The sequence below is a fragment of the Zonotrichia albicollis genome, chromosome 2 (genome assembly GCF_047830755.1).
Source record: "Zonotrichia albicollis isolate bZonAlb1 chromosome 2, bZonAlb1.hap1, whole genome shotgun sequence".
Lineage (NCBI taxonomy): Eukaryota > Metazoa > Chordata > Aves > Passeriformes > Passerellidae > Zonotrichia > Zonotrichia albicollis.
In genome coordinates, this window is record NC_133820.1 from 40,022,335 (window position 1) to 40,041,686 (window position 19,352).

At 37.6% G+C, this 19,352-nt stretch overlaps 1 protein-coding gene across 1 annotated transcript in view; it reads right to left on the reverse strand.

Moving 5' to 3' along the window:
* The window catches only part of MAN1A2 (mannosidase alpha class 1A member 2), a 149,814-nt gene that overhangs the window by 68,986 nt on the left and 61,476 nt on the right, over positions 1-19,352 (reverse strand). The window contains exons 4-5 of the mRNA XM_005486071.4: positions 4,074-4,192; positions 1,640-1,720 (exon numbers count right to left, since the gene is read on the reverse strand). Of these exons, the coding sequence (XP_005486128.1) occupies positions 1,640-1,720; positions 4,074-4,192 (200 nt within the window). The remainder of the gene's footprint in view (positions 1-1,639; positions 1,721-4,073; positions 4,193-19,352) is intronic.

A 19,352-nucleotide genomic window follows, 5' to 3' on the forward strand; every position in this document is an offset into this window, starting at 1 on the left:
GTGTCTCTCCTGGGCTGAAGAGCCTCAAAATCCCTTGCTTGTCATATCCACAACGACAAATTGCAGAGAAAACCCATCCAACTTGGCAAATGAAGCAGTGTCTCAGATACCCAAAGCAATCCTAGCTGCCACACTATTTTGAAAGAAATGCAGTCTGAGCACTTCTTTTAGCAGTTCCTTAGGAAAATAAAGATGATACATATGGACATTTGACGGGAATCCTGTATCACAAACCATGAAGCATTTGAAGTCTGTTGGAGAGAATGATGCCATAAAAATCTTAAAAACAAAAGACTCAGCACAGCCAACATTTAGGAAAGAAAGGGTAGATGTTTTCTAAGAAGGAAAGAAATTAAAGCTATTTAAGCAAAAGAGCTTGTTCTGACTCTACCAAAAGGTTAGAAGCAAATTTAAGAAAGAATACTCTGCTTTACAAATGCAGGCAAAGCATATGTTTTGGCAGTGCTTGGCTGCACCCATCTGCATACTGGGGCAAAAAAGTTCTTTTTAAGGGGCTTGTGCACAAGTGCAGTATCAATATATACAAATAATTCAGCTGTGAACATGTGATCCTAGCTTTTTCTCTGAGGTTTTTCATATTCACAGTAGATACCTCTAAGGAGCATGGTGCAGTTTGAAGAAGGTGAAGCAGGAGCACTGGATGAAAAATAAACCACCCATTTCTTTCAAGAGCTACACAGGATTTTTGCTTTGCTGCTGAGCTCTTCTTCCTAAGAGAAGACCCTCATAAAGGAGAAAATTCACAGATAAAGAGACAATAAATTATGAGTTTTCTCTTGGTTACCTTTACGGCTGCCGTCTTAAAATCCCTGAGAACTTGTTGGTACATATGTGGTGCTTCCCTAAACAAAGGAAGTAGTTACCTAAGAACACCTGAAAGCCATGAAATATGCCAGGCAGTGGGCTACAGATGGGTCATGAAAAATAAAGGACAAAACCAAAGAATCAAAGATACAGGCAATAAGTTAAATTCATGCAGCTCCTAAGATATGAGAAGAGCTGGGGGTCAAGTTCTACTCTTGTTAAAGTATGTGAAGTAAGGGGTCACAGTACTGTGACTGCTGGACTAAGGAAGTCCATTGTTGCAAGTCTCCGGGGACATGCATCCTGTCAATCCAAGCATGAATCTACACTTTTTTAACAGAAGTTTCAGAAGCTGTATAAAATTGGCTTGCTATTTCCCAGTTTGTCACCAAGAAAATGGTAAGAAGATTGAGTAGCACTTTGATGAAGCAAACCTACATCCTTGCAGGACAAGTGACAAAGCTATTATTTCTACCTTCATGGAGCTACAGAATATCAAAACAAGTTATTGTTGGCATGAAAAGGTTGACATTTCACTTGACATTTCAAGCTGATGCTTATTTGAGTGGATATCTTCTGAAAACATCTCGATAAAAGAAGCATTTCAGAACTGTAACCAAGTATCCTAAATGCCAAGAGACCTACTCAGAAACAAACTTTAAAGATTGCATACTCTAAGAATTTTGTTATTTTGGACAACTAACTACTGTGAAATTAGTTTGCAAGCTACTGAGAAATCAAGATTCTACAAAAGTCTCCACATGCCACATTTGGTAGAAGACAATGAATTTCAGACACCTTTCAATCTCCTTACCTCTTGTCCTGAAAGGTAGTATGCTGCCAGAAGACCGCCAATGAAGCGAATATTGACCTCAAAAACAGACACTTCAGAATTCTAGAACAGAAAGAGAGCATTAATAAATAATTAACCAACTCCTTAATGAAGGAAGAAAAAAAATTGTCAAGGCAGAAGAAAGTACATATCCTAAGGCAATCCACATGCAAGGGTCTGTACTGTTGCAGTCTCTAGATCCAAACTGAAATTCTCATGCACATCTTTGTGACACCAAATGACAATTCTAGTTACAGCTTCAACCGATTTTAATAAAATCAAATTAGTTTTTCTCCTGCCCTCTAACCATTTTATCACCACAAAGTGCAATTACAGTAATTTGGGCTGGTGGAAAAGAAGGCAAGGACTACACATTTCTATAATTCAGCATCTTCTCTTTTATGCTTCAGCATAGCACCAAACCTTCTAGCTTTAAAAGATAAAGCAAAATAATAATTAGAGAATTCCCATAATGCACTTTTTAAACCTAAATTACTAAACTCAAATTCAGAGCTCTATTTTAACATAATCTTTGTCTCGGAATAGCTTTTCTGTTATGACAAGTAGTACTGCAGGACCACTGAGAAATTCAAGAGAATAAACGATTTTATTGCCTTCTTCCACATTATTATCCCTAGGTTAAATTCAACAGTATCCTTTGACTCATTTAACCCACAAAAAATTAAGAGGAATCAGATAGTTTTAGCAACTGACTCCCTCTGTGCCCCATTCAACTAATTTTCCACATACACTCCATCTGTCTCCCCCATAAACTTCTCTTCAACCTATTAGACACAGAAATATAGTTTTATTAAGAGATTTTGAGATAGGCAAGACTTTTCCTTTTATCCAGAAAAGTCACTACAATGTGCACTGAACAAGCTGAGTCACCTATCTGCACACAGCTGAAATGACATTTACAGGTACGTCTTTCCTTTTGTGCTATTTCTCTGGTACCTGCAGTGCTTGGATCAAAACTAAATTCATTTTGCACATATTACATATTTCAGAAAGATTATGTGAATAAAAATTTATTCAAACAGCACTGATTAAAACTTGGAAGTTTGAAATACTCCCAAATGTTTTTAGTAAAACGTTTTCCCTTTTCACATAGAGGTGATACAAGAAAAATAACACCAATGCAGCATGATTCCACTTAATACCTATTAAAGTCATGAATCACACGTGCAGTGGGACAGTGTAAAGTGAAACCAATGATTTCCATTTCCCAGTAGAAGAATCCAAGAGGATCAAATTTATGTATTTATTTATAAACTCCAAACTATGTAAGGAAATTATTCAAGTTTGGTGTATACACAAGACAACTCATTAACCTTCAGAAATGGTTTTTGATACATAGGAAGATGTAACTGAACCCCAGAGGGTCATGTAAATTTCTTCCATCCAAATCCTAGATTAATACTGCAAATTTATATTGAAATTGCCTTAGATCAGACAAAAGTTATGGAAGCAATTTAGTTCATCCTCATAATGGCATCATTATCTCTACACTGTCTCTGATATATTTAGGATCTTCAGTTTTAGACTGAATAATTATCTAGCGCTAACAGAAAAAGCAAAGTAAAAATTCTTTGATGTTTGCCAGACAGTCAAGGTATAAATCAAAAGGAAAAAGCCCAAACAAATAATTTTTGAAAAGTGGGTTAAAATAAAGAAACAACAGTAAGCATTTGCTGAATCTGGAGTATACAACTATATTTCATTAGGTGCATTTACTGAATGAAAAATTATTTTTGGAACCGTAGGGCAAATCCAAGGACTGAAATACAAATTCCATCACAGAGTCTGTGACAGTCCCAAAATTAGTACAAAGAACACTAATCAATAAGACTAAAATAGAGCCATTTCTTCCATTTAATGCTTCTCAAGAATGTCAGATACTGTATGACCAACTGGGAAATTCTTGTGATAGATTAAGAGCCTGTAGGAAAACTCACGAATTCAAGTGGCATATTTTGTGTTTAAACTCTTAAGAAATGGAAGAAGAGATTGTATTCTTAAGTAATTTATACACGGTAGTTTTGGGGAAAATTGTCTTTCATACCTCAGTTATTTGCAATGACTATCAGCCCATAAAACCCCATCTTTGTGTCTTCATTTCTGAGATCTGGTTGTTTTTCACAAAACATTTTCTGTTACTTCCATTATCCAGTTATAATTTGTACTTTGAAAATACAATATATAGGTGTATTTCTACTTAGAATCATAACTGTGAAATGGTCATGGCATTTTTTTTTTCTAAAACAAAGTTAGATACACAGAGAATGTCACATCTGTTACAAGTTCACATCTAACACTTTGATCCGTAATTTTTATTAAGTTTCACCTGAAAGACCTCTTCCAAGATGAACACTTGAATAGAACTACAGAAATATTTAGGGCAGGCTCTACTCACCACACTGAAATCAAGATTTTTGTCAATCCATTCTTGTCCTTCTCTGAATTCATCGTGAAGGCCCATGATATAAAGAGTATCCAATGCATCTACTATGGTAGCACCCATTTGTGAGTTTCCTACATGCAAAAAAGAAGAGTTTCTATTACAAGTGACTATTTCACTACTTTTCTTAAGCATCACAAACTTGAGAAAATAACCCAATCAGTAGCAAAGCAAAGTTACTACAAAGGTGTCAGCACAAAGAATTATCAAAGAATTATCCTTGCTCAAACAATGAGCAAGGAATTATCAGGTACAGAAGAGAATTCCCACTTCTCTTTCAAAGTATCAGTCGTCTGGCACAGTTTGGCTTCTGCGGAGAAAAGAACGCTAAAGACAGAAAAAAAGAGCCCTTCTCATCTGCTTTCCCAACTTGAACTTGAGCAACTGTACTTTGACACAAAAAAAACCCCACAAAAAAACAAAGGACAGAAAGACATTCAGCTTCAAAAAGCTACTAGGAATTCTAGGACAGAAGCATTAGGGGAGGAAAAAAAAAAAAAGGCACAGGCAAGATAAAGCAATCAGCACTTGCAGTAATGCCTTAGTAATGCCTTGCATTTCCCAACATTTACTTCTGAAATATTCAAAGTTTGGCAATTATGGGCGCTAGCTAATGATTGAAAAGCACGGCCTGATGAGCAGGGAAGCGCTGGCCGGGCGCGAGTGCCAGAGCCGCAGTCCCAAGATGTTCTCCTGGGCGTCTGCAGAGACGCGCTAGGAGCGCTAATGGATTTCTCAACTGTCACCACTTCAAGTGGAGCATTGAAAGCCAAATAAAAATCAATGGTGCTTTAAGCTAAAATGCCATTCACTTGAAAGAGCAGCAATTTAGAGCTGACTGATGAGTGACTCATCGGTCTGTGCAAGGGATGAGGAGATGGTGAGCCGTGGCCCATGAGAGCCCTGATCTCCCTAGGCCATCCCAACCAAACCTGCTGCCCTCAGTAGGCACAGGTCTTGGTTTCTAGAGGAAACCAAAATCATCCTGAGTTATCTGTTTCTATGAAGTGTTTAAAACTTCCTGTGCACCAACAAAGTAGCCAAATTTCACTGTTCATACCTGTAATCTACACACCAGCGCACGCTGGTTTATAAACTCTGGTAAACTCTGATTAGCAATTTAATGATGCTAGTGACAAGTCCATTTTAGGGTTCTTTTAATGTGCTTTCCACCTATAATGGGAATCTCTATAGCAGTGTTCCTGCTTGGTAGTTCTTATTCGTCCATTTCTGACTTTCACATGGTTAGAGCTATATTTTTTCCCCTCAAACATAACAGTAATTGAATGAAGCCATCATCCCCACTGTGTTTCTTTCACACATCTAAATGACTGAGAAAGCTTAATTCCATTTTCAGGGACTTCTTTCTCCAAGTAATAAAAATTAAACACAACAGTATCCATGACAAAGTAACCACCAACTAATTTTTAAAGAATAGCCATGCATTGCTTTTAATTAATTTCAATTAGATTTGAAAAGCCTGCAGTTGGCAGTGTTTGTTAAGAAAATTCAAGTAAAGATTGGGACACGCTACCTTTTGCAAGATTAATCAAAAGACAAATCCTTTGACAAATTGTCCACCAGCCATACCTGTAACTCTCAGGAAATGAATTCACTGGGGTGCTCAAGTACTGTAAGGTTTAACACCTTTAGCCAAATGACAAATTCCACTGCTTATGCTAAAGTGGAGGTTGCTTTGAGCAGAGCCACAGCACTGCACTTAACTTAGCACCTTCTCAAAAGCATAATGTGACAGTTATCTAATTTATCACTTCAAAAATATGCAAATAAGACCATGACATAAGGACTACCTTCAGTACCAGCTGAAAAAGTTGGGGTTTTTTTTACATAAAGTTGGAATGTGTTATACAGCTTCCACCACATGCTCAAAGTAATTTCTGTTCCTTTATTTAAATCACATTGATCAAATTGTCAAATACACACAGTGTTTGAATGAATAGGGATACATAAGTCTTGGGAAATCCTGGAAGTTTCTCTTGCAATAGTTTCAAAAAGTAAAAACTTTCCAACTTAAACACAGTGGTAATCACCGTGTTTAAGCTCTCGTATTCTTCAGCTTGCAAAGGATGCAGAAAACACATTGCATGGAAATGGCCTGGTGTGTCATTGTCCACCACCCTACCTCCCCACACCTACTCCAAAGGACTTCAAACACCATGGTACAATCTTCCACAGTTTTCTGGATCTCAGAACGACATTCCACTCTCAACAATATGGGAGAGCAGTATGTTGGGGGCAAGAATATCTACTTGCCAGATGTCAAGAAAGTATCTTCAAAACCACAAATTTAAACAAGCCTTTTCACTGAATTCTCTTTGCACAGAGCCACAAAAGAAGAGGCATGGAAATTAAAAAGCACATAACGTTTGCCATCTAACAAATCCAATAGATTAATTCAGAGAGAACAGAACAGAGCTCTCTCCAGAGCTCATCAAAGGGGTTCAATGTTTCCCCAGAGCATCCCATAATGACTGAAAAATATGACCTCACCAAATAAAGACAAGAAATTTGCTTTCACTATACCTGTGTTAAAAGCAAACCCTCAACCCCATATACAGAGATGTCACCTAAACCAGTAGGTCCCCAAAAGGGATTGCCTACAGCCTGCTTCTACAGATCCTTTGGTGCTGTTTGCAGCCACAGAAACAAGTGCAGCCCAATAAAACTGGCTTGTTCAGCACTTTTTGTCCCTAAGAGTCAATTCAAGGCATAGGCTCACACTCTGAGATTTTTGTCTGGGCCATACCCTAATACTTTGTTCAAGCCCTCATTCCAGCTGCCTTTACACTCCTTTCTTTCACCCTTTATGTTTATCTTTTCTAGAACCATGAATGTCCAACAAAACATTACTGAGAAAAGCCTCTTCTATTTTCATGTGTCTCTTTCCTAAGCAGTGATGGGCACCTGTTTCTGAGGCACAAATCAGTGTGGTTATAGTTTCTAGACTCCATGTGAGAGCTCAACTCTTTTTTATCCCAATCTTGTAAGGATAGCATATATATCCCAACCAATAATAAATAATTAGTTTTTCTTTTTTTATATAAGCAGACTATTTCAACCAAACTTGAGTTATTTTTCTTTTTTCTACACATGAGTACTTCTTCCTTGAGGAAGACCCAGAAGAACAATCTTTGCATTTTCAAATCCTTCTGGCTGAAAATGTTTCCAAAAGGTCAAGAGACAACAAATCAAAATTTTGCAACAGATTGTCTGCCCAGTCTTCTTCCTTTAGTGTCAATCAGGCAGCAGGAAGCAAGCTAATTCCTTCCTCATGGGCATTGAGGTGGAAAAGTCCAAAATGCAGAATTCACACTCAGAAGTCTTGTGTCAACAAGAATACAGGGCAGAACTGAACATAACGCAACGCTGAGGACAATACACATTTAACACCTTGGCTGCTCCACACTGTAAGACAGGTACAACTTAAAACTATTTGTGGGCTACATGGTGCTTGGTCAGGAAGTAAAATTAGCTCTCAGCTTCTTTCTTCAAGGACTGTGTAGAAAGGATGTCATTCTTAATTTGTTCTTAAGCAAGACCTTCCACTGAATTCTTCAGTATCTACAGCTTGACCAAAACAAGCAGTGACATTTTTCATCTTAAAATGTAACACGCAGCAAGGCAGAGACTGAAAACTGAAGAAGGAAGAAACAGCAAGTGCTCCAGTCACTAGCCTGCACTAGGGTCAGTGTGCTGCTATAGGTAAAGCAGAAATGGATAGGCAGTGGCCTTCCCCCTACTGATGCTGATAGAAACCATTCATCTAAAGTCACAAAGTGAAATCATTTTCCATTCATAATAGAGAATGCTCCTTTTTTTTCTTTCACAGCCATGCCAAGATCCATAAATTTTGGATCAAAAGGACAAGGGGATAACCTTCCCGGAATTAAACTGCAGAAGGTATCATTTGAAGTGCCATAAAGTAACCCTAAATGATGAGATAACAGTTTATAGTATACACTTCTTGCTACCACCTCAAGTAGTCTATTATTGCTCCACATATAGAGGGAGCAGATGTCTCATTGTGGTGAAAAAAGCCTATAAAACAATTAAACTATAATAGAAAATAACACTTCTGCTAGCTGAAGGCACTCCTCCCGGGGTCTGCCTCTGTTCAATACAAAGGCTCAGCCAGTCATGTCGCAGAAGATAATAACCAATTCCAAAAAGGCTCCGTTTTAAAAACGTCAGATTAGGAAGTTTCCTCTCCATATAATTATAGTTCTAGTTGATTGAGCTCCAAATTTAATGAAGTTTGCCTAATGAATGCAATGCCCATTCTTCTAAATAAAACAGAACATCCATCATGAGCTAATGGAAAGAATTTAGCAGTGAAATAGCTGAACTATTAAGAAAATCATGCACACTCTCATTAAGCAAAAGTATTATTCCAAAGGACTGGAAAATGGTAATTCAAATTTGTAGTTAGACTCCAGTTTCTTGAGATAAGTCAAATAATTCCTTCACTCAATGCCACATAAACTACAGTTTGAAATCTCTGTCAAATAATATTACTAAGTGTAAATATCAGGGCCTCTAAAAGAAAAACAGTCTTCTTATCTAAAATTCTTTCAGTATGCCAAGGCACTAGATGAAGAACTGGCTTATTAGTACCATTTGAAAGTCCCACGAGAGACTATCAGAGTACAAGGGAGACAGATCGCTGTCAAGTGTTCCACAACAAAATGAATATGAAGAAAATAAATAGCCCATTTTCATTAAACCATAAGAAAAAGTGTAGAGATTTAGAACATCTGATATCAGCCTATATCAGCTCATGCTTTGTGTATTTATTATGTGGAAGCAGAAGAGACTATAAGCAGTGAGGTACTAGAGAAAATATATTAATAGATCAACTATGCATAGATCAATTATGAACAGAAAAGACTAAAGACATGAGACATAGACAAGTTAAATAAGGAACAAGATGACAAAACTGCACCAACAGACTGAAGTCATGCACTAAGCTGGAAGGCAATCATCAAATAGGTGCTTCACAGAAACTTTGATTATTTAACATCTCACCCATACCTCCTCATTACTTCAACATGTATATACCAGACACAAATCTCATTACCTCTCCTACAAACAATTCCATAGGAGCTTTCATTGGCCCAAGTGGAGGGTTGAGCAGGGATAGTGACTCTGCATGGGAGCAAGTTAATTTTCTTCACAGCAGCTTGTATGGTGCTGTGGGGCTTGGATGTGTGACTAAACCAGCGTTGGAAACACATGAGAATTTTGACTATTGCTGAGCAGTGCTTGCACAGCATCAAGGCTTTCTCTTTCCTGACCCCTGCATCCCCACAGTGAATAAGCCAGGGGAAGGCATAAGGTTGGAGAGAGAATTTCCTTCTTAAATTTCCCCTCTGCCTGTGCTCCAACACCCCTGTACCACAACTGTGTGAGTGTCTTACAACACACTTGGCACTTACCCAGAGGAGTAACAAACCTGAAGGAAACCCAGCCTACTCAAATGGATCTCTCATTACCAAAATGTACGCTGCTGCTATGAAGTCAAGGAAACCAGCCTAAGTGTAAAACTATCAAGGCCGCTCTGCTTCCAAAGAAATCATATAAATACAAAGAAGTCGTATAAATAGATGCATGTAACCATTCCTACTCTTCTGCCTCAAGCAGTAACTGAGAAGGAAGCATTTTATTTTTCCTCAGCAAAGACAGCAGATGACACGCCCAAAAGCAGGATGCTCATCAGTCCATTTACAATCAAGGCAGGGTTTTCATATTTCCTAAACCAGTGACAAAATCACACAGGAATAAATAACAGTAATAAAGACTCTTATTCTCCTTGGCAAGGATAGCCTGCAGACATCAGCAGCAGCTACATTTTGAAGAAAGCTAAGGGAAATTGCAAGACTGAGGAAGAACAAGAAGTTAGATACACTAAAAGCATTTGGGCAATTACTGAAGACAATTGTCTCTACACCACACAAAGAGCAAGGATCTCTGTGTTAAGACATCCCTGCAATCAAAATAAATTATTTTATACCCTAGAAAGCAGACTTATCTTCCTAAGCAATAAAAAGCTGGAATCCACAGTTAGTTATGTGCAAAGACTAGAGATCTAGATGCAAGAAAATAGCTTTCATTCTCAAAACAGCTTCCCATGGCCAATGGGATGGCGATATAGACTGACAGAACCATAAGATACAAACAGAAATAGTGCCAGAAATACTATTGGTCTCAGCCTGTCTCATATCTGTTTCTTTTTTTGCCCTGGACAGACATCACTTAGTGGAAGCTGAACCTACTCCTACTGGTGCAGAATATGCTTGATTGGTGGTGAAGCTACTTAGGGATGGAGGCAGGATCAGCTTGCAAAAGGAATTTAAGAGGAGCAAAGCCTCAAGGGATAATTTACCGTAATTTCTAAGATAAATCTCCACTAAAACAGGCAACCTCAGCTTCAGACTCATCCAGCACTACTGACAAAGCAACCCAACCATTGGGGTGTACACAAGCATAAAGCAGATCCTCCCCTTTCCACTACAGTGGTTCAAGAAACAAAAGAGGAGATGTAAAGCCTCCCCAAGGAGAAATATATACTCTCACAACACTCTGAAGTGTTACACTCTGAAGGTAAAAGTTTAGTTATTTTTCACACAGGCAGTTATTTTAATTCCCAGCAACTGAGTGAAAATGCTTCCTTGATAAACTCAGCCTGACATTCAATACAGAGTTATTACAATCCTAAGGAAAATAAATATTCTTGTTATTGTTATTCCTGTCTGCCCAGATTCATAATGGCTGAAAAATACATACTGGGCAAGACTTCACTATATATTAGAAAATATACCAATTTCTAGTCCAAAAGATTTAAATAATTCAAGTTTTTAGACTGTAGCAACAGAATTTCTTGATGTGACAGACAATTAGAGACATAGTATGAAAATATGTAACATGAAAATTAAAAGCAAACAATTATCAACAATTTTCTGTATCTCTAATGAGAGTCTGGCAATAAAGCTGCCACTGCTGAAGCATACCACTTGCAAAATATCTTAACGACTCACGAGGAACAAGATAACGTTTAAGAAAATTAATTAAACTTTTGAACAAGAGAGTTTAATTTCACTGAGAAAACAAGTGCTTCAAAATTAGTCAATGAAACTACACATTTCATACAAAACTACAGTGCATGATTTCAGCTCAGTCATAAAATGCAATGAATAAGCCTGTAAGTATCCATGAAGAAACCAATTGCCTTTAACATTTTAGACTAATTAAAAAAGCAGAACAAAAAAATAAGCATGTTGATTGCTTAGTTCTGTTAAATTGCTGATAATAGACAACATGAAAAGGAGGTCTTAATGTTTTGTATCAGACAATAGAGTACTTCAGCATATAAATAACATTAAATGATCAATTTTAATGCTTTCCTTAATTTCATAACTAAGGAGGTCATGGGAGTAGAACACTGAATTGTATGCTAGACTTTGAACCTATTAAAAACTGGACCTGCTGGTATTTGTTAATAATCAACAAACTGCTGCCTGAATACCCATGCTCTTAGGACCCAAATTTTAAAACTTTGTCTAAAAATCTACACTGCAATAAACCTTCCTCTTGACTGCTCTTCACTTGATTGATTTACTTTGCTCCCTAAATCTTACATGGCCCTTCAAATTAATTCAAAATTCATGCAAGCAAGAGCTGAATGCAGTCCCCCCTAGTACAAAGACTGAATATCCTCAGACCATTTCAATTTTCTACATTTCTATCCAATTTCCTCCATTTTTTTTTTTGTTCTCTTATTTTTAAGCACAAAGACCAAACTCTATTACTGTACACAGGAGGAGAACTGTGTGCAGACCATAATAAAGATTAATGTTGGAACTATGATATGAGTTAGTGGAAGGTTAAGACCTGGTGATAACTGAAAGCCACAATGTCAGGAGAGGAAGGTTAGGATGAATTTCAGAGTAGGAAAGGAAAGAGGGAGAGAAGATGGCATTGAGTACAAAGGAGGCCATGGAAACACATCAGAAAGAAAGCAAGAATAATGTGTGAAAAGTGAATGGTGACAGCAAATCTGCTGTATATACATAGCAGTCAATCAGAACTAATAAAAAATATAGATCTGAAGTAAGCCCATTTTAAGAAAACAGGAAGTGGAAGACTGAAGGGAAATGTATTTGTCAATGATGGCCTGGAAGTATGAAGAGCCCAAACACTAGCAGCAATCAGTTAAACACCATGGCAAGCAAAGCAAAATTAATATTTGAGAGTAAATAAGAGAACAAGATGTTATCTGGACTTGAGTATAGTTGTGTGACTTTATATAAAGCAAGCTAAGTACAGGTCTTCCATGACAAGATAACAATCTCTCACAGATAATTGTAAGCTAAATTACTTTGTCAGCTAGGCAGTAGGAAAAGGCATATCAAAAAAATAACACCTAAGAGCCATCATGGCACACAGGCTTTTCTATCTTTATATTTGGGCCACTTCCACACACTTTGGTCCAAACCACGTCTTAAATTTTCTTTAGGACAGCATAAGAGGAGCAGATTTCCAGTGGGATAGCCACAGAACTTCACCAGATGGGTGCAAAACTTGAGTGAACAGTAGCAGTGTATCAGGCACGAGCACAGCGCTCCACTCACGTGGTTGAGCTGTTCCTGAATTCCAGCTGCCTGGTGCATCCTCTGGCTTCAGATGACAGCAAAGCACACCCACACCTGACTCCCTCACTGTACACATGCCCATGGAGTTGTCCTCAGCAGATTTAGTTTTACAGCTCAGAATGCTAATTCTTACTCAGCTGTCATTCCTGTCCATATTTTTAACACTGTCCAAAACAAGGCTGCATGGCCTTATCTTCACTTCCTTATTATACCCCCTGCACTCAATTCCAAAAGGTAGGAAAAAAGTTTAAATTCATGAATAGCATTCCCACAACCTAAATAATTCACAATTCAAAATAAACGTTAAGTCCAAAGATTTCCAATAAGAAACTTTTTTTTTTTCCTCAGAGCAAACTATCTGGTTTATAAGAGAAGAACAGAAGAGAATGCTATTGGGAAGAATCAAAATTCTGAGCCCCAGCCCTGAACTCTAGCATGATTAATTTTTTCATTTCCATTTCATGCAGATGTTTACCTCACTATCCTATGTGTGTGTAGGTGAGGTGTGTTTATCTAATTTCACTTTGCATTTGTGCATCTTTTGTTTGTTTTGCGGTATTTTCTCATTAAAGCAGAATTTTCAATCTTCTGAATAGGATTTAACGTAATTGCTTCAGACACTTAAAGAAGTCACTGAGTACAACTGCCCTAATTATGTTGTACATGAACTAATACAAATTGTGTGAGAAGAATTCAGTAAGAATATTGCATTATTAAAAAGAACAAGACGACAGCTGCTTGTGGTGAATTTTCCTGTTTTCCTGATACGCATAGGCCCACTTTTGACAGTTTGATGAAAGTGACATTCAAAAAACGTTCTTACTAAGCAGTTGTTTTTATCTACAGCACCAGTATTGTAAAACACTTAAGAGGGAACATACAGACAGATTGTATCCTGTCTGCACAAATTTGCAAGTTTCAGAGAACAACTATATTCTGAATAAGCACGATACACATTGCAGTGAAGCAAAACAGTGTTAACAAATCACTATTTGCCCAATTGGCAGCATCAATCAGAAAACAGCTTTAAATGAGATAAACGAGGGAAAAGTCAGAAATTTTGTAGAGGGAAGTGGTCTTAGCATCAATGTTAAAGTCTTTTTAAGAAGTGAACTTGCATATCGACAGAAAATATACATAGAAGGGATGAGAGACCACCCCTTAACAAAATCTGAGAAAACTGACCTGCCACACAGTAAAAGAAAATTGTTCTCATGCAGATGAATAATGGTTTAAAAGATAGGAAATGGAATAAGTGTAAACAGCCCTCAGTGTGAGGTAAAATCACCAGTGGGATCTTACTGAAATGATTAGGTTGGACAAAAGCTTAAATATGAAATAACTAAAAATATTTATAACATTAGCATAAATCATTGGGTACAGTGGATGAGGATTTCCAAAAGGAATGCTATTGGAGAAATGCTACCCTGTACTGTGGTTTTAGACTTGACAAGGAGCCTAAAAGACAGAGAATATAATTATTAGGAGAGGAACAGCAGACGAAACAGAAAATGGAGCAAATTTTTAGCCTTCATCTTAAAGATCAAAAAAGACCCCAAAACCACTGCCTTGAAAATATACAAAGAAAGAAAATAACAACATATTAGGTATGAAAAATGTAAGTAAGATAAATGAGTTTACAGGCTAAGACCCTCCATGCAGGACAGGGGCACTACTGAGAGCATATGCAGTTCTACAAACCCATGAACGGCAAGCAAGAGATGAATAATGGATTTATTTCTTTTTTCCAACACCAAAACCAGTAATCCAGGACAGCGAGCAGCCTTCAAAACTAAAAAGTTTTCTACACAATATCAAATCAAACTATGGAACCACTCATAGTGGGTTATGTTGCTCTTAAGGTTGGCCAGACTCCAAAGCAGTTTGGATAAAATCAAGGAAAAATCAACTAGAAGTGATTAAATAAAACTTGCTGCCTCTGACCACAGAAGCACTAGCACTATACAAACTTCTGTAAGGCTGTGGAGTACTCTGAGACAAGCTCACTATGAGCTTTTCCTGCTCTTACATGTCTTCCCCAGGTACCTGCTGTGAGCAATTTTTGAACACTGAGTAACAATCATGTTTGATCTGTCATCTGACCTAAAGGAACTTTTCTTCTGATATTAGAACACTGTTTTAGTTTCAAATAAAGCCAGCAGCTCAAGAGTTATGCTCTTTCTCAAAATTTTATCTTTTCAAAGTTCTTCTTACTGGTCAAAAAAATACACATTCAATGTACTTATAATATTCAACATTATCTTGCTGTAATCACTCATTGTGGAGTTTGCAGAGGACAGATGCATAGGCCTGTCTTAAGGCCATTTCCATTTATTTTAAAATTGACTTGAACCCGAAATACAGAGATTAGGCCGAAATTTGCATTGTGAAATTACCTCTCTTCCCTAGTTAGCAAGAATGGATTTTCTTTCCCCTTCCATTTGCCACAGAAAGAGGCAATAATGACTAAATTACTTGTGCATGTACAGTTAAAAGATAAGAACTACTGCTCACTAAGGAGGCTTTTGTTTATCAAGATAACATAGTCAAGAACATTTTTGTTTACATATACAACTCATATTCCCTTTTTGTGCTCATTTATCCTCTGCATGGATTCAGAGGTTGAACACACGCACAGAAAAAGGATGTTGAGCAGAAGCTGTGATTTCCATCTGTCTTTTTATTAGGATTTTACGGTGAGAAGACACAAGAAGTTTTCCACCATATTTTTAAAAGGTCATTCCAGTCTTTAAAGTGTATAATCTATTTTCTTTCCAGTAAAAGTGTTTGTCTCCATACTATTTATAAACAGGTATCTTGCCAGCTAAAAACCAAACAAATGAACAAACCAGAAAATACAAAAGGCTTACTAAATCAGACACCCTTGACAATTAATGTGAACTTCAAAAGTAAATTACAACTAATCAGGTGACAGCAGATGATAATGCCAGAGCAGCTCAGGCCGCCCAGTAACTGCCAAAAGGACAGATAACAAAAATGTCTTATAAATTAAAGAATATTTCCAAGGGTAAATAATAATAAAAACTCTGTTACGGTGTTTTCTTTTAGTGCTTAGAAGAAATATTCCACCCCTCACTTCAGGAACCACAAAGTGGACAAAGAAATCACACTGCTCTCCCAAGCTATACTGTACTTGTCAAAGGCATTGGAAAAGCAGGCTCCTGTGCCTGACTCAGCTCCTTCCTGCAGCAGCCTCCCATCCTTGCAGTGTGACAGATGCATTTTCTTTGGGAGTTTTGCTGCTCCTGCTCCCCGGCACAGGGAGAAATGCACTGTCAGATCTCCATTGCTTAGCAACACGAGGAGCTGCTGCAGGAGCTTCCTACGCTGCTGCGGCGCCGGGCAGTCACCTCAGCAACTTTCCCCCGTGTCACCGGGGTGCATCAGTGGCACTGGCAGCAAAAGGCTGAGGCTGGGCATGCTCAATGATGTGGTACAAACCAAGTAGTTCACTGGTATATCAAGGAATATTCAACACATGAGCTTCCCCGCCTGAATCCTTGAGTTATTCCCTTGGACATATCTCGCTCACCAATGACACTTAAAATGCCAGGCAAAAAATTCCTCATAAAAGAGAGGACAGATTAATTTGGTCAAGTCTTAAGGAAGAGATAAGGCACTGCATTGCAGCCTTGGGGCTCTACCAGGTACCACAAATGCAATCACAATGTGACTTCACTGACAATTCTCTCTTCCCCCTTAGAAGACAGGATCCCAAGAGAGAGCTGGCAGGCAGCTCAGGTTAAATTGACTGTTTGCATGGCATGTGAGGTGAAAGAACAGGAGAGACATGAAAGCACTATCAATGCATGAGACAGCTCTAGTGTGACAAAATACAAAATAATTACTTCATTAAATCTTTGGGCACGAGAATAGGCATGTGTATATGCAAGCATCCACAAATTCTAAACTTTTAAAACTTTTTATCACTATTAAAATCTTTCCACACCCTTCAAAACACATCTAGACATATAACTATGGATTATGTGCATTACCAGATCATCTTCATATAAAGCAGCTCATCTCTGACAGAATACATCCAAATGCAAGGTTTAGACATGCACTCCTAGTAATATGGGAAGTTTTCAATTTTGCAAGAATTGTATCACTACTTGCCATGTACTTATTACTTGACAAACTGCACATCTTCACTTTATTTTTAGATAATTAAAATTAGCAAAACAAACCAAAAAACAAGCTCAACATAAAACACACTACGAATGTCAGAACTCTCATTTCAGAAAGCATCAGGTCAGATGACAGTCCACAATTTCTAGTTTTGGTGAGGACAGTGCTCCAAATTGCCCAAGTATTGTCGATTTTCTTTATATTTTTCCTTACAGTAGTTCAGGTTCTCAAATAAACATATTTTAGAAAAATACAGATTGAAGACTGATGCAAACTAACTAGTACTAACTACTCAATTTAACTCACGATAAAGTATCCTTACAGCTTATGCTATGGTAATTAGTTCATATTATACTGGATACAAACACATACAGTTTAAAACTCTGAAGCATATCAGGACTGAATAATTTTGATGGTGTTTTCAGGAGATGTTCATCTACATCAAACAGAGACAAATCATCTTCAAACAGCATGTTTCAGGTGGTTACTCTCATCCTCAAAGCAAATCAAATCACATTCATTAGAGGGAGAGAATCCAACAATACCATCAACTACTCTGGTTCATGCTAAACTCAGAAAACCTCCTGAAGCAAGCTCAGTGTTTACTGTGCTTGCTCATTATCTTACATGCATCATTTTCATAATCAGCCTCTTTACCCTTGGTGTTCTAATGAGAACTTGACCAGGATCCCACACAAACCCCCTCTGCAACAAGACCCTGCAGCTGCCATCAAATTTTTTCACCAATTTAAGCAGTCCAACAAAACAGGCCAACTTTTCTTTCTTAGCTTAGCTGCTACAACCTTCAGCAGAGCTGCAAATAAAAATTTACACTGGAAAGAAAATTTACACCTCTCTGCTGCACCTTCTCCTTGACTTTTATATTTCATTTTACAGGGTAGGAATAAATGCCAGCCTTTTCAAAAGCAGTTATCACCCCATTTCACCAAGAGAGAACCTATTAAGGTTTGTTTCATATATCATCTAAATGTAAATATCTTTAAAAGCTCACCCACTCCCAGTCATACTTTCTCAAAGCAGTACCATACTACCAATGCTGTGACCCAGCTGTGGAGGAGGCGCTGCTCAAGATACTGCCCAACTACACAGTTTGAAAGACAGTATTTTTAGCAGACTCTCCTTTACAATTTACAGTCAGACATCTCAAAAAGACTGGCAAGAGTTTCTTGCTGCAGGCCAACTAAAGCAACCTACCATGTTTTGTCATAAAAGTCAAACTAATAATTGAGGAAGCCCATAAACACCCTTGCTGGCATGCTTCAGCAAGGCATAGAGCATCTTGCTTTAAAGTTTATAAAGTTTATCCTTCCTTATATTTTTTATTACTTAAAACTAAGATTTAAGAGCAGAGAAGACCACCTCCTCTGCCCTTCTCTGACCCCAGACTGACACCTGCTAGATCTTGCAATGTTAGAAACAGTTGTGTTCTCCTTGGCATAGATATAGATATACACTGCTTTAGACAAAAGTGGAGTCCAACGAGAAAGCCTAATGACTTATTTGTCTTCCAAATTGAATCGTGTTTAACCTCACTTGGGAGTTATCAGCAAACCTGATTTCCCAAAGATTCATGCAAAGGGCTGCCTTTCATTCAACCAGCAATACCATCTTCTCGCAGGATCTCATAGACGTGCTAGGAATTGAAATGGAAGCACAGTAGATTGCAGTAATGGCTGAAAATAGTTTGGATCAAATCATCTTTGAGATGAATAATAAAAACAGATTTTGCTGAGCATCTTTTTATTAAAACTAGCATGAGGCTTCAAAAAAAATTAAGCAACCCTTCTATAAAGGCAAATACTGCTGGGAATCGTGTCAATAGGGGTAATAGAGATTGGTAAAGAGCTTGGAATAACAATACAGCCTAAGACAGTCCTTGACAAAGACCAATTTCCACACACATCTCCCCCATCAACCATCCACCAAATGAACAATAGCTGATTCTATTTTAGACTTGATATATGCTGAAGATTATGTGTTTCAGAAAAGTTTTTCATATGAAATAGACTTGAATAGAGCAATCATGACATGATTTGGCTAAAAGCTAAATGGCACAAAATAGCATCTGGATTTTAAAAGGACAAACATGTAGGGCATTGGCTGCTAGAGTTAGCTGGAACAAGAGGAGCGGAAACTTTAGCATGGACAAGGCCTGCAATTTCTTTCAGAAAGCAATGCCAAAATTTTAAAAATAAGCTCTCCAAAGAATAATCATTCCAAGAAAAAAAGCAGAAATCCTCCAGACTCATTAGCAGACATGTTAGAAGTAAGCAGAGGAGGAATGGAAAAAAAAAGACTACAGTGAAATTGCAATTCGTAACTGCTTCAAAATATCATGTCAGTCACATTAAAAACAAACATCATAAAAATGTCTTTCTGCCACATGAAGGAAAAA